This window comes from Ambystoma mexicanum, chromosome 7p (genome assembly GCF_040938575.1).
Source record: "Ambystoma mexicanum isolate Mex_15411 chromosome 7p, UKY_AmexF1_1, whole genome shotgun sequence".
In the NCBI taxonomy this organism is placed as follows: Eukaryota; Metazoa; Chordata; class Amphibia; order Caudata; family Ambystomatidae; genus Ambystoma; species Ambystoma mexicanum.
This window is the reverse complement of record NC_090939.1, coordinates 879523993-879548410: the sequence shown is the minus strand read 5'-3', so window position 1 is coordinate 879548410 and position 24418 is coordinate 879523993. Positions and strand designations below refer to the sequence as shown.

Here is a 24418-nt window from a genome sequence, read left to right as displayed (position 1 = left end):
TTCTGCAGTTCCGGAATTCGTCAGGTTCGCGAGAAAGCTGGACACGGTGAGCGTCACGTTGCTAGAAGCAAAGTAACGCGAAGCGTGTGGTCTTGTTCGGTGTGGTTTAAATAGCCACTGTAAAGTAGTCCAGGTAAAGTAGTCCCTAGGCCACCACACCCAAAGCACTAGACCGCATAGCTTGGTTTTAGGAACCCAACTTTGTGGATGCCTCCATGTTGGCTGAAAGCCTAAATAAGGTAGTCCCTTAAGCAAATGCCTCTCCCAACTGATGAGCCTGGCGCCAAAGGCGCCAGGACTGGCCCCAAGAGGGCTTGAAAAGTGGATGTCTGGCATTATGAAAGATCCGAGCCCTGATTCCACCTGGCCTGTGGGCTTGCCAGTGGGGATCAGGGCTGAGGGTCGTGACATTGGCTTCTCGTTCAGTCCGCTGACTAGGCATACGTCCTGTCAGCTGGTCCGCCTTCGCTCTCATTTCTCCTACTCTGAGTGGCTCCTGCTGCTCCCAGTAACTAGGTGGCAGGCTGTGTTCGGTTCGGTCCCTCCTCGCACCGTCCGTTTGGGCCTCTGCTTTGCGGTTCTCAATCTCCTAGTTTCTGGCGACTTTGTCAGCATTTGCATTGGTTGCAGACTGCCTCAGACTCATTCACATTCTCTCATTGCTATCCGCTGTGTTAGTTTTAAACTTCCTGGCATCAGTCAAAGGTTTCCAAAGACTAGAACGTAGCGTTGGCTTAACGCTTCTAGGCATCTTTATTGCTCCATCTCTTCCTCGTCTCAGTACTTAAATGGGGGCGGGAGGGGGGCAAGGCATTTGGCTGGAAAACAAACTTGGATTTCCTCCTCTGTTACAATAAGCCATACATGTATGTTGTACAGATGTATGGGTGTGATGTGGAATTAAGGTTGCCAAGTTATTTTGCTCTATGGTTTTCCTTCCTCTATGCAGTTGGTCTATCCATATGTGGGCCTCCTGCAGATAGCCACCCCCTGGGTGAGAGTCAGGTTGCTTCTGCTTATCTCTGGCCACATAAGAGAATCTTCCCTCCAGAGAATCGGTGGCGATATTGCTAGATTTGTCACAATAGTTTAAACATTTTGTAAGATAAGAGGAAAGTACATGCACCACAAGGTTCTGGTTTCATGGTTGTTTATATTTCACGTTCAAATTGAAGTGGAAAACATTTGTTTTTGTTCTAATATTACTCTGCCAATTTACAAGTGAAGGCTTAACATTGTCCATAAATGTTTTCTGCTCTGACATGAGAAGGGTATGTTTTGCTCAACTGGCACAGAGTGTAATGCAGTTATATCTTAATGTCTTCTTACAGCCTCTACCCCCATCTCTTTTCAAGAGCATATATACATTTTCGAAATCCTGAAGACATCATCCTGTTCAGAGATCGCTTTGATGGCTACGTTTTCATTGACATTAAAGGTCAGACCTTTTTATGTATAATAAATACGCTTCTGCCTTTGAAATGGTCACTTCTGAGCAATAGATTCCAAAACGGGATGTTTGCCACATGATTCTTTGAGTGTTGTCAAGGCCTTACAATGACGAAGGCAGGGTCGGACTGAGGCATGCAATTTGCTTGGGCACCAATGAAAAAGTGGCCCACAGTCACAAATGGCAATTAGTTCCTTTTGTGACACACTGATTAAGTAGTATCCCTGGAACAGAGGTTGGTAAAATGTGTTACAAAGAAGGCATGTTAAATATGTTTATATTTGTTCAGTTATACTAGCCAAAACTGTTAGAGGCCCAGTAAAGTAACTCAAACTCGCCCACTTTGTCCTGATAATTGGCACACTTTGATAAAAAAAAACTGGCCCACACTAGCATGTTTGGTGCACACTTTGAGTATTGTCCTGCTACCCAATAGGCTAGTCCACGCCTGGATGAAGGTGATTTTTAGGCAGCATTGCCGGGCAGTGGTCTTGAAACTGTGGGACTGGCCTGTCTAGGGGGGCCCGAATGATGTCCACGGGGGATGCAAAGTTCTTTAAAAAGGGATTATAGTGGCTGTTTTTAGTAGAAGGTATGAGCATTTAATAGAAAATATAAGCAGTTATAACTTGTGGGGGGTAGGAGGGCCCAAAACAATATTTTTATTCAAGGAGGGACTCGGTATACAAATGTTTAAAGACCACTGGCCTAGGGTGTGTCTAGAAGAAAGGCACAGTCAGAATGCTAATTGGCACCAGTGGGAGGGGCAGGTTTTGGTGCAAGAAGGGGGTGGATAGCTCCTGAATGGGCATCATGGTTCTAAATGATTTTATTTATTTATTTATTTCTTGTTCACTTGTTAGGCGCTTATACAGGAAGCAAATACTGTTTCAAAGCGCCCACAGGGCAACAAGACGGGACAGGGGATGAAAGACTATGGGTCTCATTAGACGTTGCCGCCGGTATTTTACCGTGTCCACCTTGGTGGATGGCGGAATTACCGCCCTACTCCAAGGTGAGCGGGGGCGGTAATTCCCCATTCACCAAGGCTCTTCCCCATTCCCATTTTTGCCCCCATAGGGCATAATGGGAATGGGGAAGGTGCTAATTACGGTACCGCAAATTGCGGTGCCGTAATTAGCTCCAAGGTCCCTTTGCGGCACCCTACTTTGACGGCTGGTAAAACCAGCCGTTAAAGTCGGGTCCCGCAAAGGGAACTCGTAGTAAGGCGGTAGGGGTTTACCAGTGCCCTTACCGGTACCGGTAAACCCCTACCGCCTACCGTGTAATGAGGCCCAATGTAATTACACAATGTTAAATAAATAGTTAAATACAGAGATATAAGAAGAGACAATTGAGAGGGGAAGAGAAACCTACTATGTTAATCTTAAAGGACATTTGTACCGCGCACTATCACCACCGGAGTGGTCCCCTGGCGCTCTGGCGGCTCTGAAAGCGGAAGGGAGGGGGGTTAGTGGGAGGGAGCTGGAAAAGTGCAAGAGAGCAGTGATGTGCTGTTGGCGGCCTCAGCCCGGTGGGACCGTTGGTTGGGCCTACGGTGTTTGCGGCCGGTAGTCGTTGTGTACTGTTGTGTGAGTCTATGTGTGTTTTTGTTTTGTTGTTGGCATGTAGTGAAGTTTGTGCGGTTTGTTGTGCTGTAGGTTTGTGGTTGTGTTTGGTTTGGTGTTTGAGAGATGTATGCAGAGGGGGAAATTTGTTAGTGCAATTGGTTAGTTGGCATCTCTTTCCTGGCTTGAGGCGGAGGGCTTCTGTAATCTCCCCAGATGGGTTTCGGTAGCACCCCTATGCCTCTGTCCGGCCTTCAAGGTCCCTTTCACATCTGGCCCCCTAATCCGCCAGCCTGCCTTACAGCCCTATCTATCTTCCCTTCCCACTCATACGGCCCGTGCATCTGCCAATGTCCACAGCTCAACTATTGTGGTGATTGCCAATATCCCGACAATTCCATAATACTGTGGTGCCTGGTGGCAACTAAGGGGCGAGTGGGGTGTTGGGTGGGATTATGGTGGGTTTTGTTGATTCAGTCTCCAAGGGTGTCGCCTGTGTTGCACTCTACCCAGCGTCACTCGTCCGGGTGCCGTGGGAGCTTCCCAGTCGGTTCATGGAGTTGTCCGTGTCTAGTCTAGTTTGGTCATCCCTTTTCCTTTGTGTTTCAGTTTTCGTTTGTGGTGTTGAAGAGCCAGGTTTTTAGTAATTTCCTAAATTTTAGGTGATCTTTGGTGTTTCTTATTTCTTTTGGGATGTTGTTCCAGGTTTTTGCAGCTAAGTGGTAGAAGGAGGTGCCTCCCAGTTTTTTCTTGAGGTATGGTTTTGGTTCCAGGCGGATTTCGTTGCTTGACCTGAGGAGTCTTGTTGGCTTGTAGATTATTTTATTTTGTAGGAATTCTGCTCCTTGTCCGCTGATTGCCCTGTGCGTTATGCACATTGTTTTGAAGGTGATGCAATGTTTTACTGGGAGCCAGTGTAGTGTTGTTAGAGCAGGAGTGATGTGTTCTCTTCTTGATAGTTTGAGGAGTAGTCTGGCTGCTGTATTTTGGATCCCTTGTAGTTTCTTCAGGAGGTATTCTGGTATTCCGAGGTAGAGGCTGTTTGCAAAGTCGATTTTTGACATGATGAGGGCGGATGAGGGCGACGATAGTGAGTATTTTGTGCCTGAAGGAATGGAAAGGTAGGATTCTTCTTGCTGTGTGGAGGAGGAAAAAACATTTCTTGACTGTTGCATTTATTTGTGGTTCTAAGGTTAGGGTGTTGTCCATCAGGACTCCCAGATTTTTTACTACCTTAGATGGTGATGGTGCGATTCCCATTTCCATTGGCCATGGGATGGCGGTTTCGTTCTCTTGGTCTTTGGATATGATCATGATTCCTGTCTTTCCTGGGTTGCTTTTCAAGTTGTTTGCAGTCATCCAGTTGAAGACTTCTTTTAGACACTCGATTAGGGTTGCACCATCGGCTTGGGTGTCTTTGATTTTGTAGATGATTTGTGTATCATCTGCGTAGTTGTAGCATGTAATGTTGTATTTTTTCAAGATTCTGATAACCGGTGTCTGGTAGATGTTAAAGTACAGTGGTGATAGTGAGGATCCTTGTGGCACTCCACAGTCGTTAACTCTTGGAGTGGATTTGAAGGGTTTGATCCATACGGTTTCTGTTCTGTCTGTTAGGAATGATTTAGTTCAGAGTAGTGCTGTGTCTGTTATGCCTATGTCTTCTAGTCTTTTGGTTAGGGTGTCATGACTAACTGTGTCGAAGGCTGCGGAGAGGTCGAGTAGGATAAGCGCTGAGGTTGTGTTTGCGTCTGCGTTAGTTTTAAGGTCGTCCCAGATGGATAGTAGTGCTGTTTCCGTTCCTCTTGCAGGTCTGAAACCGACTTGAGCTTGGTCTAGCAGGTGGTGTTTTTCTACGTGTTCTTGGGTTAATTTATATACGTAGGTTTCTAGGAGTTTTGCCGGGTAGGGAATGTTTGAGATCGGCCTATAGTTGGAGAGGTCTTCTACATCGCCACTTGTGTTTTTTAGAAGTGGTTTGATATATGCTGATTTGAAGGTCCTCGGTACAGTTCCTGTTGCTAGTGATAGATTTAGAAGGTTTCTGTAATATTCTGCTGGCGTTCCTTCTGCGAGGATTGATTTGTAGATGTGTATGCCTTGTGAGTGTTCAGAACGTACAAGTGCAGAGGGGAGAGGGGTATGGGATAGGTGCTGTGGTGCTCATGGAGAGCAGCAGGTGAAGTGCTATGAAGAAAGATAAGTGCGACCTCCAGTGGAGGAGGGTGAGCCGGGGAAAGTGCGGAGGATAGACAGGAGCTGGGATGATAAGATGAAAGGTCAGGTCCCCGAGGATGCATAAGGGCCCTGCACACCAATCAAACACTGTGTGATCAGTAGGGGAGAGAGGGAGGGAAGGAAGAGGTAAAGAGGAAAGTCTTGAGACTTAAGAAGGTCCTGCTCAAGATGAAGAGGGAGGGGGAGGCTGTTCCAAAGAAGGGAACCCGCTGAGTAAACTGATCGACCACCTGCCCTCTGTTTAGCAAACCTCTTTACACACAATGAGTTGGTCCCAGAGGAAGGCAGGTGTCTGAAGGGGAATATTTAGTCCGAAAGAGTTGCAGGTAGAGTAGTCCCCGGGCCAGGGCAGCCTTGTGGATGATGCAAAGGGATTTGAATTCAATCTGTGATGCGATTGGGAGCCAGTGAACACTTTGAAGGGCAGGAGAGATGCGGTTCCTGGGCTTGAGGCAAATGATAAGTCTTAATGCCCAAACCCTGGATTAGTTGACGGGGTCGCAGAGTGGACAAAGGTAGATTAAGGAGGAGGCTATTGCTATAGTTACTCCTAGAGGGAACCAGAGCCCGGGTAATATTGAGTCTCGTGGGAAGGTGAGGAAAGGTAGAATTCCTTAAGAAGGAAAAGCTAAAAGTGGGACTTCTTGGCAATGCCCTGAGTATGATGGAGGAAGGAGAGAGAGGAGTAGAAGATGACTCTGAGGTTTCTGGCTTCCGAAGAGGGAGCAGGGGGAGAGCCCAAGGAAGAAGGCCACAGTGAAGGGAAGAAGTCGGGTCTCTGCGTCCCAATAAGGAGGATCTCTGTTTTGCTGGCATGGAGGCAGAGATCATTGGAGGTACACCAGGCCTGGATGGCTGAGAGGCAGTCAAGGATGATGGAGGGTGCATGGCCATCTGTAGGAAGTTTGAAGAAGAGTTGTATGTCATCAGCATAGCACTGGAAGTTGGGGGAGATGGAGGAAATGAGGCATGCCAGCAGAGTAAGGTAGATTTTAAAGAGCAAAGGCAAAGGAATGGAGCCCTGGGGGATGCCACAGGTGGAGATGGAAGTAGGGGGGGAGAAGGTGCCCAGTATGACTTTGGAAGAGCAGTCATTTAGGAAGGCGGTCAGCCAGTCCAGTGCCCGCTCCAAGATACCAAGGGTGTCATGGAGCCTTTTTATGAGGATGGAGTGGTTCACTGTGTCAAATGCAGAAGAGAGATCAAGGAGGATGAAGACAGCAGGGGAGTTGGAATCAAGGGATGTGAGCAGTTCTTCACAGGTGTTCAGAAGAGCAGTTTCTGTGCCTCTGGATGCTCAGAATCCATTCATGGGTGAGCCCTCACATGTGATGCATGTTTTCAGTGGCAAGGACTAAATATTTCCACAAATGAGCGCAAGCAACCAAGCGTAGCAAGGGAGCCCAAATGAATTGAGGGTGAACAGTGTGGGTGGGGGTGGAGGGGTTCTCCCTGAGAAAAAGTGTCAAAATAATGTGCTCAAATGATGCACTTTTCAACATACTTTTGGAGACAAATGTGCTGAAAAGCCCTACAATTTACTAGAGAAACACATGTCAAAAAAATCCATTACATTTCATGATTCACAGCCAGTCATGTCTAGTGAATATTTACAGCGAAAAGCCTATATATTTCCTCAAAATAGTCTGAGCATTTGCCAGTAAATATGTTCACTGTAAATCACATGCAGGAAGCTGCTGCTGCCAGAAACTCTATGCCCGTAATGGTCACTGTAAAGCCCTTGCTTGCATGAGGCTGCCACCACAATCTCCATTTTCAGTAATTGTTACTGTAAATTACATGTATGGGTCTACGTCCACAATCTAATTATGCCAGTAATGGTCTCTGTAAATCACTTGCTTGATCCTGAGTAAGGTTACAACCTGTAATGCCAGTAATAGCCACTGTAGCATTACTCTGTCCCCCACCCAACCCCACCTCTACCAGACCGGAGGGAGGTGAGCAAGAAACCAAAATGAACGGATGATCAAGAGAGACGACCAAGGAACCTGAGTGCGTGCCGAGCCCCGTAAGCATAATCTTGAGGAAAACTGGTATTAGGGTCTGCTGGAGGGCAGGATGCTGCTGCAAAGACTCGTAATACTAAGTTGGAAGGGCAAAAGTTATGTGCGAGAAAGGATGAGAAACCAAAGTCATTGAGATCTCAGAGGAAATATTCAAGAATAAAAATGAGTATGAGACATTAACTCAGAGGAAAAAGACATTTGGTGTTAGAAGCACCCTGGAGAGAAGTCAGGGAAAGCTACTTGAAGATAAGTGATACGACATAGTGTTTAATAAGAGTGTCGAGTGAAACAAAACAAGACAAACAGGATGTATTAAAGAGTTCCCAAGAAGGGACAAACCTCAAAGTTTATCAAAACTTTGAACCATATACAATAAGAGGAAGAAGGTGGAAAGCAAATGTGGAAAACACTAAAGACAAGAGTCATGTAAATTGGAGCCTAAGATATAGTGACTGTTGGGAAGAGTTACAGAAACTCATAGATCAGACCCACCGGTATTATTTCAAGAGATTACCCCAAAGAGGCCCATTGAGGAAGAGAGACATTTGTGTTTACAAGGTTAACAATGCTAAAGGAAGAAACCCTGACAATAAGCCACAAGACAAAAAGTCAATCGGGAGGCCCCATAACGACAGACATTTGTCTGGCCCAGTTTAGTTATCGGTTATTAGTGGTAGGGATAGATAGAGATAGGTTTGGAAAGAGGACATTTCCTTTATTGACTTCCTGACGACAGATGAGCACCTTTAGTTAAGTTGGTGAGGCAGGAAACTACCCCAAGAAGTTCAAGATGATCATGCAGTCCCCTGCCATGCAGGGTTATTTCCAGGATATCATTTGTGAGATGTTGCTGCCTCAGCTAGCAAAGATGATGTTCCCCCTGCCTTCCATGGTTGTCACGCCTGTGGCGAGCATCATTCCATCAATTCCAGCATGGCATGTACCCCCGGGGCACTGTTTTCGGCACTGGCGCTTCCTCGACTGCCAACGCAGCCGCCACCATTGCTGCTGCATTGGCTCCTCTTCTGGTTCCCTTCTGACACAGGGGATTAAGGGCACATGCCACAGGAAACGAGCAGGAAGATGAATTACTCACCTCAGTAATGGCCTTTCACAACCGAGTCATAGTGCTGCTTGGGTTTTTGGGCATCTCCACACCAGAGAGCCCACCGGTTGACACAGGCATCTTGCCAGGGGTGCTGTCAGCTTGCATGAGTGACAAATCTGGCGTGCCGCTCCAGAAAGATGTCATGACAGAGGCCCTGTGAATATAGTTCAAACCACATTGTATTTGTATTGTATTTATTATGTTTATATAGCGCTTTACTCCAAAACGCTGCACATTTTAATAACAGGATACAAATAACATTAACAATATAACAGTATAACAGTAGAAGCAATTTACAATTATGAATCAGTCCAACAAAACAGTAAGTAGAGCAATTAAACTGGAGGGAAGAGGGAGAGTAGTGCAGTAGGACTGAGTGGGAGGGGGAGGGATGGGGAGGAGAAGGAGGAGGCAAACGGATGGGGTAAAAGGGTGAGGATGGGGCGGAGGGGAGGGAGATGATCATGGTGAAAAGAAAAAGGATGGAGGGGGAGCAAGAAGGGGGGAGGGTTTCATGGCGGGAAATGGAGAAGGAGAGATTTAAGGGATGTGCGGAATGAGGAAAAGGTAGGAATAGAGCGGATTGGGAGAGGTAAGGAGTTCCAGTGCAGGGGGGCTAGGAGCTGGAAGGAGCGGAAACGGGAGGTGGCACAAGGGGATGGAGGAACAGTGAGAAGGAAGTGGTCAGCAGAGCGAAGGGAGCGGGAGGGAGTGTAGAAAGAGAGGAGGGAGGAGAGATGAGGGGAAGCAAGACCATGGAGAGATTTAAAGACTAATCAGAGAAAATGAAATTTAAATTGGGAGTGAAAGGGAAGCCAGCCAAGGGACGAAAGGGAAGCAGAGATGGAGGCACGGGAGGTGAGGAGACAGAGGGTACGACGGCAGAATGGTAGATAGATTTGAGGGGGGCGAGATGAGAAGTAGGTAGTCCAAAGAGTAAGGAGGAGCAGTAGAAGAGGCGAGAGAAGATAAGGGAGGAGATTAAAAGTTTAGTAGCATGGAAAGTGAGAAAGGGGCGGATTTTGCGAATATTAAAGAGGTGGTAGCGACAGACACGAGAGGTGAGAGAGATATGATGGGAGAAAGGGAGAGAGGAGTCAAAGCGAATGCCTAAGTTGCGAGCGTGGACAGAGATAGGGAGAATGGAAGGAGGAAAATGATTGAAAGGAAGAGGAGAGGGACGGGGAAGAGAGTTGGAGGGTAAGAAAACTACTTCAGTTTTATCAGTGTTGAGGGAAAGAAAGCGGGAAGACATCCAGTTTTTAATGGCAGTAAGACAGGAAGAGGGTTTAAGGTGGAGGTCGGTAGAGAAGGAAGAGAAGAAAAGGAAGAGCTGAGTATCGTCAGCATAGAAATGGTGAGAAATGCCAAATGAGGAGATAACAGGGGCAAGGAGGGAGGTGTAGAGTGAGAAAAGGAAAAGGCCAAGCACCGAACCTTGGGGTACTCTGTATTCCAGTGGCTGGGTAGGAGAGGAGCGGCCTCCCCAGGAAACAGTAAAAGAGCGGGAGGAGAGGTAAGAGGATAGCCAGTTAAGAACAGAGCCTTTGAATCTAAAGGAAGAAAGAGTGTTGAGAAGAAGGGGGTGATCGACAGTGTTGAAGGCAGCAGAGAGGTCAAGAAGAATAAGGACAGAGGATTGCTTAGAGTGTCGAGCGGAGAGGAGGGAGTTAAGGATGTAGGTGAGGGCCGTTTCAGGAGAATGTTTAGGACGGAAGCCAGATTGAGAGGGGGGTAGGAGAGAGAGATTGGTGCCAAAAGTTGAGAGCTGTGAGTAGGCAAGGCGCTCGAGTAGCTTAGAGAGGAATGGGAGAAGTGAGAAAGGACGGAAGTTAGAGGTGAGCAGGGGATCAGCAGTAGGTTTCTTCAGAATCGGAATGATAGTGGCATGCTTGAAAGCAGCAAATAAGCACATTAGGCTTATTCGTTGAAAGGTGGACAGAGGCCCTTGTCCTCTGAGACCATGTACCTTGCCTCTTATCCTCAAACTTCCTCTCTCGTAGTGGTGTCTGCCACGCTACAGTCGCTGATTTTGACAATGTTTTTTCCAGTAGACAAACTTGAGGCCTCCAAAGCAGGTTTTCTTGATGCCAAGTTCTTCTTCAGTCAACTGCGACCAGGTATGACGGTGAAGGTCAATATGAGGAGGCAACCCTACTTGCACAAAACCAAGTTAATTTCAGAAAAAATCCTGGACCTTCATTTCGAGGTCTCTAATCTTTATCATTAGTCCCAAACCCAACGCCGCCTTCATCAGAGACTTCACCGACCTGGTCACCACCATGTCCCTCACGTACGCCAGCAACATCTTCCTACGCGACTTCAACCTGCCAGGCAACAAGGCCACCAAACAGAATGAAGGAAACTCTCCTCTGCCTTCTCAACACCCGCAGCCTCACACAGCACACAAAAGACCCAACACACGAGAAAGGTAACATCCTCGACTTAATAATCACTGCACTGTCTTCTCTCCAGTACCGCTCTCCTCTCCGCTTGACTAGTCTGACCACCTAGCCATGTCTTCAACATCCTGCACACCACCCCAGTCAAGCACTCCCAGCAGAAACCGATCAGACAAACCTTAAGGTCCTTCAAGAAGTTCCCGGTGGAAGCCCTCATGGAAGACCTTGTCAGCCTCTACCTTACATGGACCGAACACCCCCAACCAAATTGCGACTCTCTACTGGAAGCACTCAACGCCATCCTCTCAGCCTCCCCCGACTGACACGTGCCTCTGAAACAGCACACCTATAAACCGAAACTGTTAGAACACTTGTACACACAAGAACTCAACTTCAGCAAAAGAGTCATCAGGAAACAAGAGAAAATATGCCACAGCCCCAGGACCACATCCGACCTGGCACTCCTCAAGGAACTCCGAGTAACCTGCCGACAACTAATGAACACAGCAAATGCCTCCTACTATCAGAACACCATAGCAGAAGCCGACAACAAAAGCAGAGCCCTCTTCAAAGCGGTCAAGCAATGCGTCAATCCGATTTGCGACCCTGCCATACCACACTCCATCAAATCCACCGCCATCAACACCTTCTTAATACAAAATCAGCAAGATTTGCCAGCACATAGACACCAGCTCTGCATCCACAGACCCACCTCACGTCCCTCCTGGCAAAATCTCTACACCCTAGACAACATTCAAGACACTCTCGACAGAGGACCTGGTAGAAACCTTGGCCACCCTCAAAGCCACATCGTATACAGACGACATCCTCCCAGCATCCATCCTCAAGACCCTCCCCACAGAAGTTCTCCTTCTCTACCTGGAGATCATCAACAGCTCCCTAACTCAAGGCACAACCCTAAAAAAATAAGACAAATCCTCCCTCTACAAAAGAAACACACTCTGGATCCTGGTAACTATCGCCCCATCACCCATCTTCCCTTCCTGGGTAAGATCATTGAGAAAGCAATAGCAGCACAACTACAGCAACACATCGACACCAACAATATCCTCTAAACCTACCAATCTGGGTTCAGACCCAAATGCAGCACAGAGTCAGAAACCATACAGGTGGTCGCCAACGCCCTCAACATCCTTGACGAAGGCCACCCCTGCCGCCTGGTTCTACTCAACCTCTCGACCCCTTTTCACCCAGTAGAATACTAGGCCCTTATGGACAACCCTACATCAGCGCATGGGGATCAGCAACCTTGTCCTACACTGGTTCAAGTCCTACCTCGCCAACCATCAACAGTTTGTTCAGTTGGACTCCTCTAGATCACTAATGCTACCGGTCACCTTTGGAGTCCCGCAGGGTTCCATCCTCTCCCTAGTGATATTCAATCTATACATGGAGCTGCTGGGAGCCCTTCTAGCCACACAAAACATCAGCATCCACCAATACGCCAACGACACACAGCTGTACCTCAAGAGAAACTCCACCAAGGACATCCATAGGCTCAAAACCTTCCTCTCGCTGATCCAGTCTTGGATGGCCAGTGAATACTTGAAGAGCAACACCTCCAAGACCAAATTCATACTTTTCACCAACAACACCGAACACCCAGACATACAGACCTGGCTATCAACCATGAAATCTGAGGGCTTCACACCTGAGGTCACCTCCTGCGCCAAGTCCCTCGGGTTCCACATCGACAAACACCTCTCCTGCAAGACACACAAAGTGAAGAAAACTCAGACAGTTTGGTATAAGCTCTCCCTTCTGCAGAAAGTCAAGCCCTTCCTCCCTCCAAACAGCTTTAGATCCACTGTTCAAGCACTGGTGCCATCCCACCTGGATGGGGGCAATGCACTGCTCGAAGGCCCCCTTCCATTCTTCAGATCCCAAATCAAAACAAGGCCAGGCTCATTTGTTCTCATTTTAATCTGGTGGGGGGAGAATCCCTTCCCACCTGGAGGAACGGAGGGAAATTACCTCAGATCCTTGGATCCTCTTTGTTGCCAGGTGTGGGTACCGCCTCCCTACCTCGTCCTCTAACCCACCCTCCTGCCCTCCTCTACCCCAGATAACGGCACTCTCTTTAGCGTCTGGGGTCCTGAAACTCTTGGACATCAGAGCAGTTGAGGAGGTCCCTCCATCCCAGAACAGGAACAGGTTTTTCTTGAGGTTGGTCACTGTGCTGAACAACCGGACTGGCCTGCGCACCATCCTGGGCTTGTCCTCCTTCAATACCGTCCTCCCTTTGGAAAGGTTCAAGATGATATCATTAGCCAAAATCCAGCCTGCCCAATGCCAGGAATAATGGAACTGCACAGTGATCTGAAGAAGGCCTATATGCACATTCGGATTGGGGAATCGAAATGGCATTTTATATACTTCTCTCTCGGAAGCGACAATTTTAGTACCATTTCCTGATGTTTCTGTTGGCTTCCTTCATCAGGCAGTGGGCATCCACATCTATAACTACTTCAATGACTGGCTGGTTCAGGCCTTCAATCCATTTGAGGTCAAGGCCTCTCTTAGAGTTCTGCTGGATCTTCTGTTTCACCTTGTCGGTGAATCCGGCAAAGTCCTCCCTGGTGCCCACTCAGAAGCTTTCCTTAATTGGCTTTTTTGGGACTCTCTTCTGTCCAGGGTCTTCCAGACAGAGCAGAGGATCCCGGACATCCTTTTGACCTGCTCTCTCTTCTTGACCAGATTTTCGACCAGAGGATGCTGTGCCTCAGGGCTTCATGGCCTTGTGCATTTTATCAGTGCCTTACACCATGCTCAAGATGAGACAAACTCAGGTTTATTTGACTTCTGTCTGATCTCAAGTGGCACATCCACAGTAATCAGTGATTCATATCCACTGTCCTTGCACCCAGATCTGAAGCGGTGGAATGATGTATCCAATCTCAGGTTTTCATATTCCTTTCCCACATGGACCATAAACAACCACTCATACCTCGTGGGGTTGGGAACCAGCATGGGATGACCTCTGGATGCATATTTTGTGGGATTCAAAGCAAACAACGTTTCACATCAATGTTCTGGAGCCCTAGGCCTTCTTCATTGCCTTAAAACTCTTTCAACCGATCATCAGGAACGCTTGCAGGAGAACACCACCACCCTGTTTTCCTTGAAAAAGGAGGGTGGGACCAAGTCACCAGAGCTGCATGTTCTGGTGGTTGATTTTTGGGAATGGGCCCTTCATCAGTGCATTCATATGCAGGCCCTCCACCTTCTCGGAGAGGAGAATCCTGAGGCAGGTGCCCTCCGCAGGGTGGAAGTGTCTGTCCACAAGTAGAAATTCCTCTTGGTGGTGGTGCATGACCTCTTTACTAGGTGGGGAGTCCCCTTGGTGGATGCCTTCATGACCCCCTCAAAAAGGCCCCTTTTTGACTTGGGTTGTGCAGACACCAGAACTCCCTGGAGGATGGTCTGACTATTTCTTGGCATGGGAGGGTGATTTATGCATTTTCCCCCTTTCCCCTCTTTCGCAGATTTCCGAAGAAGTTCAGGGAATAGCAGGAAATGCTCCATTATTCTGGTGACACCTCTGTGGTCATCCAGGTATTGGTTCTCAGGCCAGAAGGCTCTGGCTCAACTACTCTGGTCAAGCTCCCCAGAGACTGGACTTTCTATCCCAGGATGGGAGGATGATTTGATATCCCTCCATCCCAGTCCCTTCAGTTATCAGTCAGGACTCCTTCTAGCTGTTCATCCACAAGGGTCCATTTGCCTTTATACTGGGAAAGGGTTTGCCACTAGTCTCTTGGGAGAGAGTTGAACCGCATGAATGTTGTATTAGACCTGGTTCTCTACTTCATATATGAGCTGGCTCCATTGGGGGTCTCAGTTGAGTCATGCTGCACCTACATCTCTGCAATAGTAGCTTACAAGGATGTGGAGGGATAGCCTTTCTCCCTGTCTAACACTGTGATAAAGCAACATTTGTAAAAGGCTCAGGTGCCTGTTCCCGATTGTAGGAGTTGTGATGAATCCGATGGTGCCAACACTTCTACTTTCCCGGCAGTAACCTCTCCCCATGTGGCCAGGGGACAGCAGCCGTTACCTGATCCAAATCCTGTGACGGCTATATGAGGGAGGATCACATGGGGGGAGGCAGCCCTCAGGAGGAAATCATGACATCATTGGATGAGACATGGTTTCCCCATTTTACTTACGAGATACCCTACATTCCCCATACCTTGATGGCATGTTGTCATATCTCCCCTGACCCCCCTAGGAAGGATCCTGAGACACCTTTCCAAACTCCTTATATAAGCCATCAAGATATAATATTGAGAACACTTTTCTAGTCTGAATATAAGTTATCAGAAACAGACTACCATTACAATAAGTGCAAGAATACTGGGACGAATAAAATGAACCGAGTAATTAGAATCATTGAAAGTCACGAGCAAATGCTGCACTCTAGTGGTTGGAGAACAAACATGGGGCCGGGAAATTTAAACCAGCAAAGCAGCTGACAAGCTGATGTGGCTGGAGAATGCTGCTTTTCTCAGAATCCTGCTTTTCTCAGGTGCTCTCTGAGATACTTTGGGGGCTAGTACAGAGTCCGTGGAGCCCACCGGCTTACGGACACCAAAACGGGGAGAAGATTATTGAGGAGAGCATGCAGTGTGAGGAACTCACGGTGGCAACAAGTAAGATTGTGTCATGCCTGCGCCATGGGCGCACACATTGGCGATCATTATGGACTAATGGTTATTCATTTATCTACAGAAAACTCTTGGATCAACCGCTATTCACTTATTGGACCTTATTTCCCATTTGCGAGACTTTGGTGCTTTTCTATTTTTCCCAACAAACTACACTTACCACAATGCACTTGGCTATAACTATCTATTCCTGGCTATTCCTATTTGTCATCATCGGAACTACAATCCCCAGAAGCCCTAGGGATCAGCTCTGCTTCCACCAGCTCAGGAACAGAGAAGGAGGAGGCAGATTGTATGCAGGTGTGCTGATCCAGGTGCGACCAATCAGCCTGCCTCTGTGCTGTGCAGGGCGGTATAAAAGCTGCTGCCTGCAGGGGCTCAGTCTCTTGCATTAAGAGTCCTTCCTGTACCTTTTTGCTTCAAGCTATGGATCTTTGTATGCGGTTCCTCCTTACTCCTGCTTTGGATCCAGTGCCCTGCCGGGCTCTCTGCCTTGCAGCCGATCACGCTCTGCTGCTTCCCAGCCTCCGCCTTTGCCCTTCCGGGCTTCTGTCTTACAGTCGATCACGCTCAGCTGCTACCTTCTGCTGTTGTCTTCCAGGCTCCTGCCTTGCAGCCGATCACGCTCCGCTGCCTTCAACCTACAGCCATCGTCCGCTGGACTTCAGTCCTCTGCAGCCTGCTACAGTCATCGGCCCTGCTCCTCTGGACTTACTCCTTGCTGCCAGGTCCTTCTGGCTTCTTGCCACGCAGCTTGCTTCTCTCTGCTGCCAACAGCCCTTGTACTCGGGGCTTCCTACCTTGCAGCCGATCACGCTCCTTTGGGCTTGCTCATTGCTTTCCTGCTCCTATGAGCTTTCAACCTTGTACCCTACCGTCCTCTGCTATCCACAACAGTTCACCTACTTTATTTACTTTCAGTTATTGCAGTCCCCCTGCTTCCTGACTGCTGCTCCCTTGCTTTCTTCCTTGTTTCCAACCCTCTGTTCTTTATCCCTATCCAATCCTGTTATATGGCTTTCCCTTCATTTCCTTCTGCTAGTTTGCTATCGACTTCCTTTTTCCTGGATTTGTCTGTTAGTGTCTTATCTTGTTCTGTTTGTAGACCCCTTGTACAGAGCTTGTCTGTTGGTTTCCGTCAGGCAACCTCTGCCCTTTCCCTTGTCTCGTTTCTGCGTTACAGACACCTATAGCTGTTGTTCCAAGCCGTGAGCAAACAGCGTGGGCCTCTGTTATAGCAAACTGTGCAGAAGGCTAGAGTTTTTCCTAAGGTCAGTGGAATACTCTTTTCCTATATCTGCATACACCCCAAGAGGGAATCCATTCTGTTGTACCTTATTTCCTTGCTACACTTGCCTACTTTTAGTTCTCTTTACTTTCATCTGTGTGTGTACTTATCTGTCCACCTTACTTCGGCACAATCGCCCAAACCCTTCCTGGGTGTCCTGTGCCACTCTTAACATAGTGCCATCCGTGACAGAATGCAAGAGCAAAAAATGTCTTGTTCTATAGGCAGGAAAGGCACACACATACCAAGGATGCTTTCCTTTCGGGTTAAGAAACCTTTGCAAAAATCTATAGGTTCCCTAAAGACAGCAAACAAGAACCTTAGTCTAAAGAACAGTCTCGCCTTAGTAAACAAAGATTTACAAGCACGGTACTACACTCACTGGCTTGCTGACCCTTCTTCCATGTATAATTATTATGACATTTGCGACTATGATCCGCAGTCCTTATCTGTTGAAGAGCTACAGCAAGATAATGAATTCTTACAGATCTTGTTAGCTCAAACAGTGAAAAACACTCCTGTGTCTTCGGTCAATTCATCTAACACTGCTACAGCCAAGGATATTGCACTCATTGGGGGAGCCTCTAAACCAGAGTACGCTGTTGCTAGAGTGATATGCTCAAGATCAGCTTCGCAAGCTCCCCAAACTGCTGGAAACCCTCATTTGACAGGACAAGGCATTCAGTATCCTGAGGTTCGTCCACCTGGTCCTGGGTACACAAGAACAATACTGACCATCGGTTGTCTTAATGCTTCCCCAGTATCTACTAACCATAATAACCTTAAGGTCAGTCTTCCTATTGCTACAACCAAATTTTCTGCTACACCAGATTCTGAAGCTTTAGATCAGGCTAATGGAACATACCTGCTTCAAGAACAACTCCTACGCCTTAAAAGACAAACCGAAGATCTCTATGATGACTTTGTTTATTTACATAGTAAAAATTTAATGAAGGGACACAATTTTCCAGACATTCTGACACTATGTCCTACACCCGACATTCTGTCTTTAGAGATCGACATGATAAGGCCTGGAATTGCCACGCAGAAAAGGATACAGACCTATACCAAACAGATGGAAGACCTAAATTTAGCATATGCCTCCCTTCTAAGGTCTGACACCGCTCTTTCACTTTCCAGCCACAGTAACTCGGGTTGTAGTACAGACAGTAAAGAATTAACTGCTTCGGTGGGCCAAATCACTCACACTGCCATTACACCACAAGTCAAGTGTAATCTTCTGATTAGAGATCCTTCTGAGTCAAAGGATTGTTCCGCTCTTACCCTTGACTACAGTCCTTTACTCACACTTATAGCCTCTTCTGAATTGATCAAATCAGAAATGTACTCTGCTTCTAAGGGTTTTGTACACCAGACCACGAGTCAGATTCTGAACAATACCTAGTACCTGTCTGGAATCCAGCCTTTCCATCAGTCAATACCCCAGACCCACCTAGCAATCTGAGTACACCAGACTTTGAAGACCAGCCTTCAGAACGCCTACCCTATCCTGACCCCACATCTGTCATACTACCTGTTACTGTATCTGCTAGCCCAATCTCTGCTGCTCCTCCTGCTAATACTTCTAAATCTGCTACTGTTGCAGCATCTCATATCACTCTTTCTGCAGAAGAAGCACCCCCTTCCTCTCTGCCTGCAAGGACAGTACCTGTTGCTAAGCCAGGTAACAGCTCTTCTTTTAAGACTACAGCACCGGTTGTTCCTGCTGGTGCCTCTGCAGCACTTAAACTACCAGACTCTACTCTACCGGTCTCAGGTGCGTCCCTGCCCGCTGGTTCTCCTATGGCACCCACACACCCAGTTGCTACAGCATCGGAACTATCTACAGCCATTCATGATCTCCCTGCTGCTGTGGCTTCTGAACTTCCTACAAATCATGGAGAACACGCCGCTGTGACTCCTGAATTCTCTGCGGCTAATCTTGACTTTGCCATTGTTGCTTCTGACGCCTTGGAAAACCTTTCTAGAGCAACCAACTCAGCTGTATCTCTGGCTCTACCTTTCAACAATATACTGTTGCCGACTCTTAGGAAGACCACTACTTTCAAGACAAAATTTGCCATGGAGCCTGCAGCAGACATTCACAGTTCCTCTGTCCATGAACACACTGTTGGGTTTTGTGCTCCAAAGACTTTCTTTTCTGAATTCTACCTCAATGGTTCAGAACATTGGTACGGTCTCTGTCCTTCAAGACTCTCACCTTGCAACCTTAAACAGTTTTTGGTGCTTCATGATGTGCCTTTTTGGTATGAGACTTTTTCACGGTGTGACAGACATTCTTCTTGTTGGTCGGTCTTCAGGGAGCCTGGAGAGGGGCCTGGAGAGGGGCATACTGTCATGCCTGCGCCATGGGCGCATACATTGGCGATCATTATGGACTAATGGTTATTCATTTATCTACAGAGAACTCTTGGATCAACCGCTATTCACTTATTGGACCTTATTTCCCATTTGCAAGACTTTGGTGCTTTTCTATTTTTCCCAAGAAACTACACTTACCAAATGCACTTGGCTATAACTATCTATTCCTGGCTATTCCTATTTGTCATCATCGGAATTACAATCCCCAGAAGCCCTAGGGATCAGCTCTGCTTCCACCAGCTCAGGAACAGAGAGGGAGGAGGCAGATTTTATGCAGGTGTGCTGATCCAGGTGCAACCAATTAGCCTGCCTCTGTGCTGGGCAGGGCGGTATAAAAGCTGCTGCCTGCAGGGGCTCAGTCTCTTGCATTAAGAGTCCTTCCTGTACCTTGTTGCTTCGAGCTATGGATCTTTGTATGCGGTTCCTCCTTACTCCTGCTTTGGATCCAATGCCCTGCTGGGCTCTCTGCCTTGCAACCGATCACGCTCTGCTGCTTCCCAGCCTCTGCCTTTGCCCTTCCGGGCTTCTGTCTTGCAGCCGATCACGCTCATCTGCTACCTTCCGCTCCTGTCTTCCAGGCTCCCGCCTTGCAGCCGATCACGCTCCGCTGCCTTCAACCTACAGCTTTCGTCCGCTGGACTTCAGTTCTCTGCAGCCTGCTACAGTCATCGGCCCTGCTCCTCTGGACTTACTCCTTGCTGCCAGGTCCTTCTGGCTTCTTGCCGCGCAGCTTGCTTCTCTCCGCTGCCAACAGCCCTTGTACTCAGGGCTTCCTACCTTGCAGCCGATTATGCTCGGCTGCTTGCTACCTACAGCCTTTGTCCGCTGGGTACTCAGCCTAGCAGCCCTCTACAGTACTCTGCAGCATTCTACAGTCAGCGGCCCTGCTCCCCTGGGCTCACTCCTTGCTGCCCGGCCCTTCTGGGTTCCTTGCCGTGCAGCCTGCTTTACTCCGCTGCCCTAAGCCCTTTCCCTTTGGGCTCCCTTCCTTACAGCCCTGCTCCTTTGGGCTTGCTCATTGCTTTCCTGCTCCTATGAGCTTTCAACCTTGTACCCTACCGAACTCTGCTATCCACAACAGTTCACCTACTTTATTTACTTTCAGTTATTGCATTCCCCCTGCTTCCTGACTGCTGCTCCCTTGCTTTCTTCCTTGTTTCCAACCCTCTGTTCTTTATCCCTATCCAATCCTGTTATACGGCTTTCCCTTCATTTCCTTCTGCTAGTTTGCTATCGACTTCCTTTTTCCTGGATTTGTCTGTTACTGTCTTCTCTTGTTCTGTTTGTAGACCCCTTGTACAGAGCTTGTCTGTTGGTTTCCGTCAGGCAACCTCTGCCCTTTCCCTTGTCTCGTTTCTGCATTACAGACACCCATAGCTGTTGTTCCAAGCCATGAGCAAACAGCGTGGGCCTCTGTTATAGCAAACTGTGCAGAAGGCTAGAGTTTTTCCTAAGGTCCGTGGAATACTCTTTTCCTATATCTGCATACACCCCAAGAGGGAATCCATTCTGTTGTACCTTATTTCCTTGCTACACTTGCCTACTCTTCGTTCTCTTTACTTTCAGCTGTGTGTGTACTTATCTGTCCACCTTACTTTGGCACAATCACCCAAACCCTTCCTGGGTGTCCTGTGCCACTCTTAACATAGTGCCATCTGTGACAGATTGACACAAGTGATCACAGTTCAAGGTTGTTTATTGAACAATGAATGCTATATGCAGGTTGGAAAAACGCCTAATCTAAACCTAAATCTAAGATGGGAGCAAGCTTTGACCATAAAATGAAAAATAAGGCAGTCCTAGTGGCCTTGTGTCAAATAAAAAGAGCCTGTACTAAGAAACCTATTGCCAAACCTTATTCTGATACAAAAAGGGTGTGGGATAGTTTTCAAGAAAAAAAGAAGTGTTCTTAAACAAAATGTCAGGATGCAGTAGATTGGATCTCCCTTCCCCACATTTTTAGCACAGGGAAAAGTGGGATCCTGGAGCAAAGCACACACTCGAGCTTTCCCAGCATGAGTCAACAGTTCTGTTCCAGTCTATAGGAGCCTGGATGGCCAACTCTCGTTTCCTTGGAAAGTCTCCTGCCTCGAGGGCCTGACGTATTCAAACAACAAAACAAAAGTTTCTTTAACAAAATGAAAGTTCTTTAGGGGGATACTGGTTCACCCCTGTGTCCCCCTCTTCTGGGCGCTGACCCTTTTCAATTGTTAACCACAGTTTCACGTAGGGTGCTGGCTTCACCCCTGCGTCCCCCTCTTCCGGGTGCTGACCCTTCATGTGTCGTACTCTACAAATAATATAACAGTTCTTTTGAACTTTGGGTGATAGCTTCACCCCTGGATCTCCCTCGGTCGTGCTCGGACCCCTCTTAACTGCAAGTACTTGGGTGCTGGCTTCACCCCTGGATCTCCCTCGGTCGGACTCGGCCCCCTCTCAAATGTTAATGTCTTTGAAAACAGTTCCAGTGGACATCCCTCGACCGGGTTCACTTTTGTCAACACACTGCTTGGGACTTTAGACTTGCCCCCTCTTCATCAGCATCCCTCGGTCGGGTTCACTCTTGCTAACTTCACATTCTCCAGCATGGGGTCTGGCATGGATTCACATGCTCATGAATATTCCCCGTCGTCAGGCTGGGAATCCTCGGTAAAGAAAAAATCAGTATCAGTTTCGTTTCTGATCTGTCTTTCGTAGTAGTAACCAATCACTGATCTCTGCGTCATACTGACCACAGCCAATGACTGCCCTCTACCTAAGCCCCGCCTCTGGCAGCCATCTTCAGATTTTTACCGCACGTTCAAGTGTTGGGATCCTCGTGCTATTGCTCTCGAGCGTTAGTGCTATTTTTTCACGTTTTTTTCTCAAAAACTTCTATTTTTCGGTCAAAAGAGCCTCAAGCTCCACCGTTTCTTCATCCGATCAACGGGGACCCGTGTCGGATTCGTCTACGCCCCTCAAGGGTGAAGATTTCGTCGAGCCACGCTTTTGGAGGACTCCAGAAGTTTCTCAGGCCCATCTCGGACATGGCCCAGGAGAAGGGAAGCTTGACGCCCGGAAAGCTGTTCAGGGTCTGCCCTGGATGCCAGCTTCAGAATGTCTTTAAGGAGGACGAACACTCCTTTTGTCTTTACTGCCTACATGAGGACAAGACGCACGTGGAGAAGGACTGTGCGTTTTGCGCTAATATGTCGGAGCGGACCATGAAGGACCGCCATCAACGTCTCGCCAACTGGCTGGAAGGGAAGTGCCCGTCAGGCGAGAAGAAGAAGAAGTCAGAGTGGTCTTCTAAGACCTTTGAGGACGCCCCGGCGACGGGGGTCCAACACAAGGCCAAGCACCGCGAGTCCGCTGGCACCGGGAGCGCCGAACGGTTGGGCTCTACGGGCGCCAGGCAGGGCGCATCCTCCCCGGCGCCATCAACCACGAGCCAACGCTCTGATTCGGGTAAGAGGAAGGCCGAGCACCTGGCGAAGCTCCTGGAGAGACCTCGGTCGAGCTCGAAGGCCCCATCGGAGGGAGAGCGAGGCAGTGACCCTCCCCCCAAGGAGAAGGCGGTGAGCGCACCTAAGGTGGTGAAAGCCTTAATCCATCCGGCCAAGGCCTCTATCGACAGTCGCGGCGGCCCTGGCTCAGCCTGTGGAGGCTACACCAGTGGTGGCGACCTCGGGGCTCAGAGTCTCCTTGCCACCGTGGAGGGAGTCCTCTTTTATGCCCATCGACAGGACCCCCGTGAAACCTCTGACGGAGAAGAAAAGGGGGGCAGGAGGTCATCGTGGATTTGGCCTCAACCCCTGAGGAAGAGCTGATCGAAGTCTTAAGCCACGGCGTTGGCGTTGAAGAAGACCAGCCCGTCGGGAGGGATCCCGACGTAGGAGACGACGATAACGTCGAGGGGGCCCCTAACCGCCTGTCGGACTCCCCTCAACCAGTGCCGCAAGACAACTCGGTGGCCATTTTGTTGGCTATACAGTCCTTATGCTCGGAGATAAGGACGAGACTGCCGTTACCACCAGCGGAGGAACCGCTCCCGACGGGGGACCCGGAGTCAGGCCCTTCTGGGAGCCCTCCCCCTAAGAGAAGAAGGATTCATCCTCCACCTCCTTATCAGCCATCGCGCCCTGTTCAGCCCTCCTCCCCGTCCACGACTCGTGGGGATGATACGGGGACTGACAAGGCCGCGACGGGTACGGACGACGAGGTTTACGACGAGGATCTGCCGTCGTCACCTCCCACCCGGGCTTCCCTGCCCGACGAGATTGGATCGTTTCGCTCCATGATCGCCAGGGCATCCGAGCTTTTCCAGCTCTGCCCGGAAGAGAAGAAGAAGGAAGGTTTCCTTTATCAACAGCGCGAGGCCAAGAGGAATACGGTCCTCTCTGTACCTCTACTGGACGATATTTGGGATGAGGGCCTCGCCCTCCTCAAGAACCCATCCACGACGCCGGCTAGAAGGGATCGGTACGAGAAGAAGTACCGGGTCCCGGACGCGGCCCCCTTGTGCCTTCGGGCACAGCCGACCCCGGACTCGGTCGTCTCCGCGGCGGCAAGGGAAAGAAATTGGATACGATGGGACGCAGAGTCATCTCGTCTGCAGCGACAACGATTAAGGCGGCCAGCGCCTTGGCTATCGTAGCCCGCTACGACAGGGAGTTGTGGTACAAACTGGCCCCCCTGCTGGACTTCCTACCAGACGACAAGAGGGCGGAAGCCCTAGAGATCTTGCAGGAAGGAGAGGTGGCGTCGGACCACGCCATTATGATTGCGACGGACATCGCTGACACTGGATTTCGCCAGTTGGGCAACGGCGTGTGCCTTAGGCGGCGTGGATGGCTCAAGGCTACTGACTTCCGTCAGGACGTGCAGACCAGAGTCTTGGACATGCCGTTCGACGGAAACAACCTGTTTGGGAAAACAGTGGACGATTCCCTTCAAGCCATCAAGGCAGACACGGAGACGGCCCGGGCTCTTGGGGTTCTCCAGCAACAGCGGCCGCCCTTTCGGAGCGGCGGAGGCAAACAGGGTGCCTCCAAAGGTTCCGGCGGCGGATTTTCCACCTACCGTCAAGCGGCCCGTTCGTCGTCGCAGGAAGCTTACAGGGGACGAGGCAAGTCAGACGGACCCCGCCGTCATCGCCAGGGAGGACAAGGCGGCAAAGCCTCGTCGAAGCAGGACTGAACCGGCCGTGGGGTCGGGCCCCCACCGAAGCACCCCGGTGGGAGGCCGGCTGGCGAGCTTCGTCAGCGTGTGGGAGTCCATCTCCACCG

The 24418-nt window shown here is 49.0% G+C and overlaps 1 protein-coding gene across 2 annotated transcripts in view; it reads left to right on the top strand.

Moving 5' to 3' along the window:
- Positions 1 to 24418, top strand: part of UPF3A (UPF3A regulator of nonsense mediated mRNA decay) — an 819005-nt gene that overhangs the window by 169416 nt on the left and 625171 nt on the right. For both annotated transcript variants that reach the window (XM_069637115.1, XM_069637114.1), the window contains exon 3: positions 1332 to 1438. In XM_069637115.1, the coding sequence (XP_069493216.1) occupies positions 1332 to 1438 (107 nt within the window). The remainder of the gene's footprint in view (positions 1 to 1331; positions 1439 to 24418) is intronic.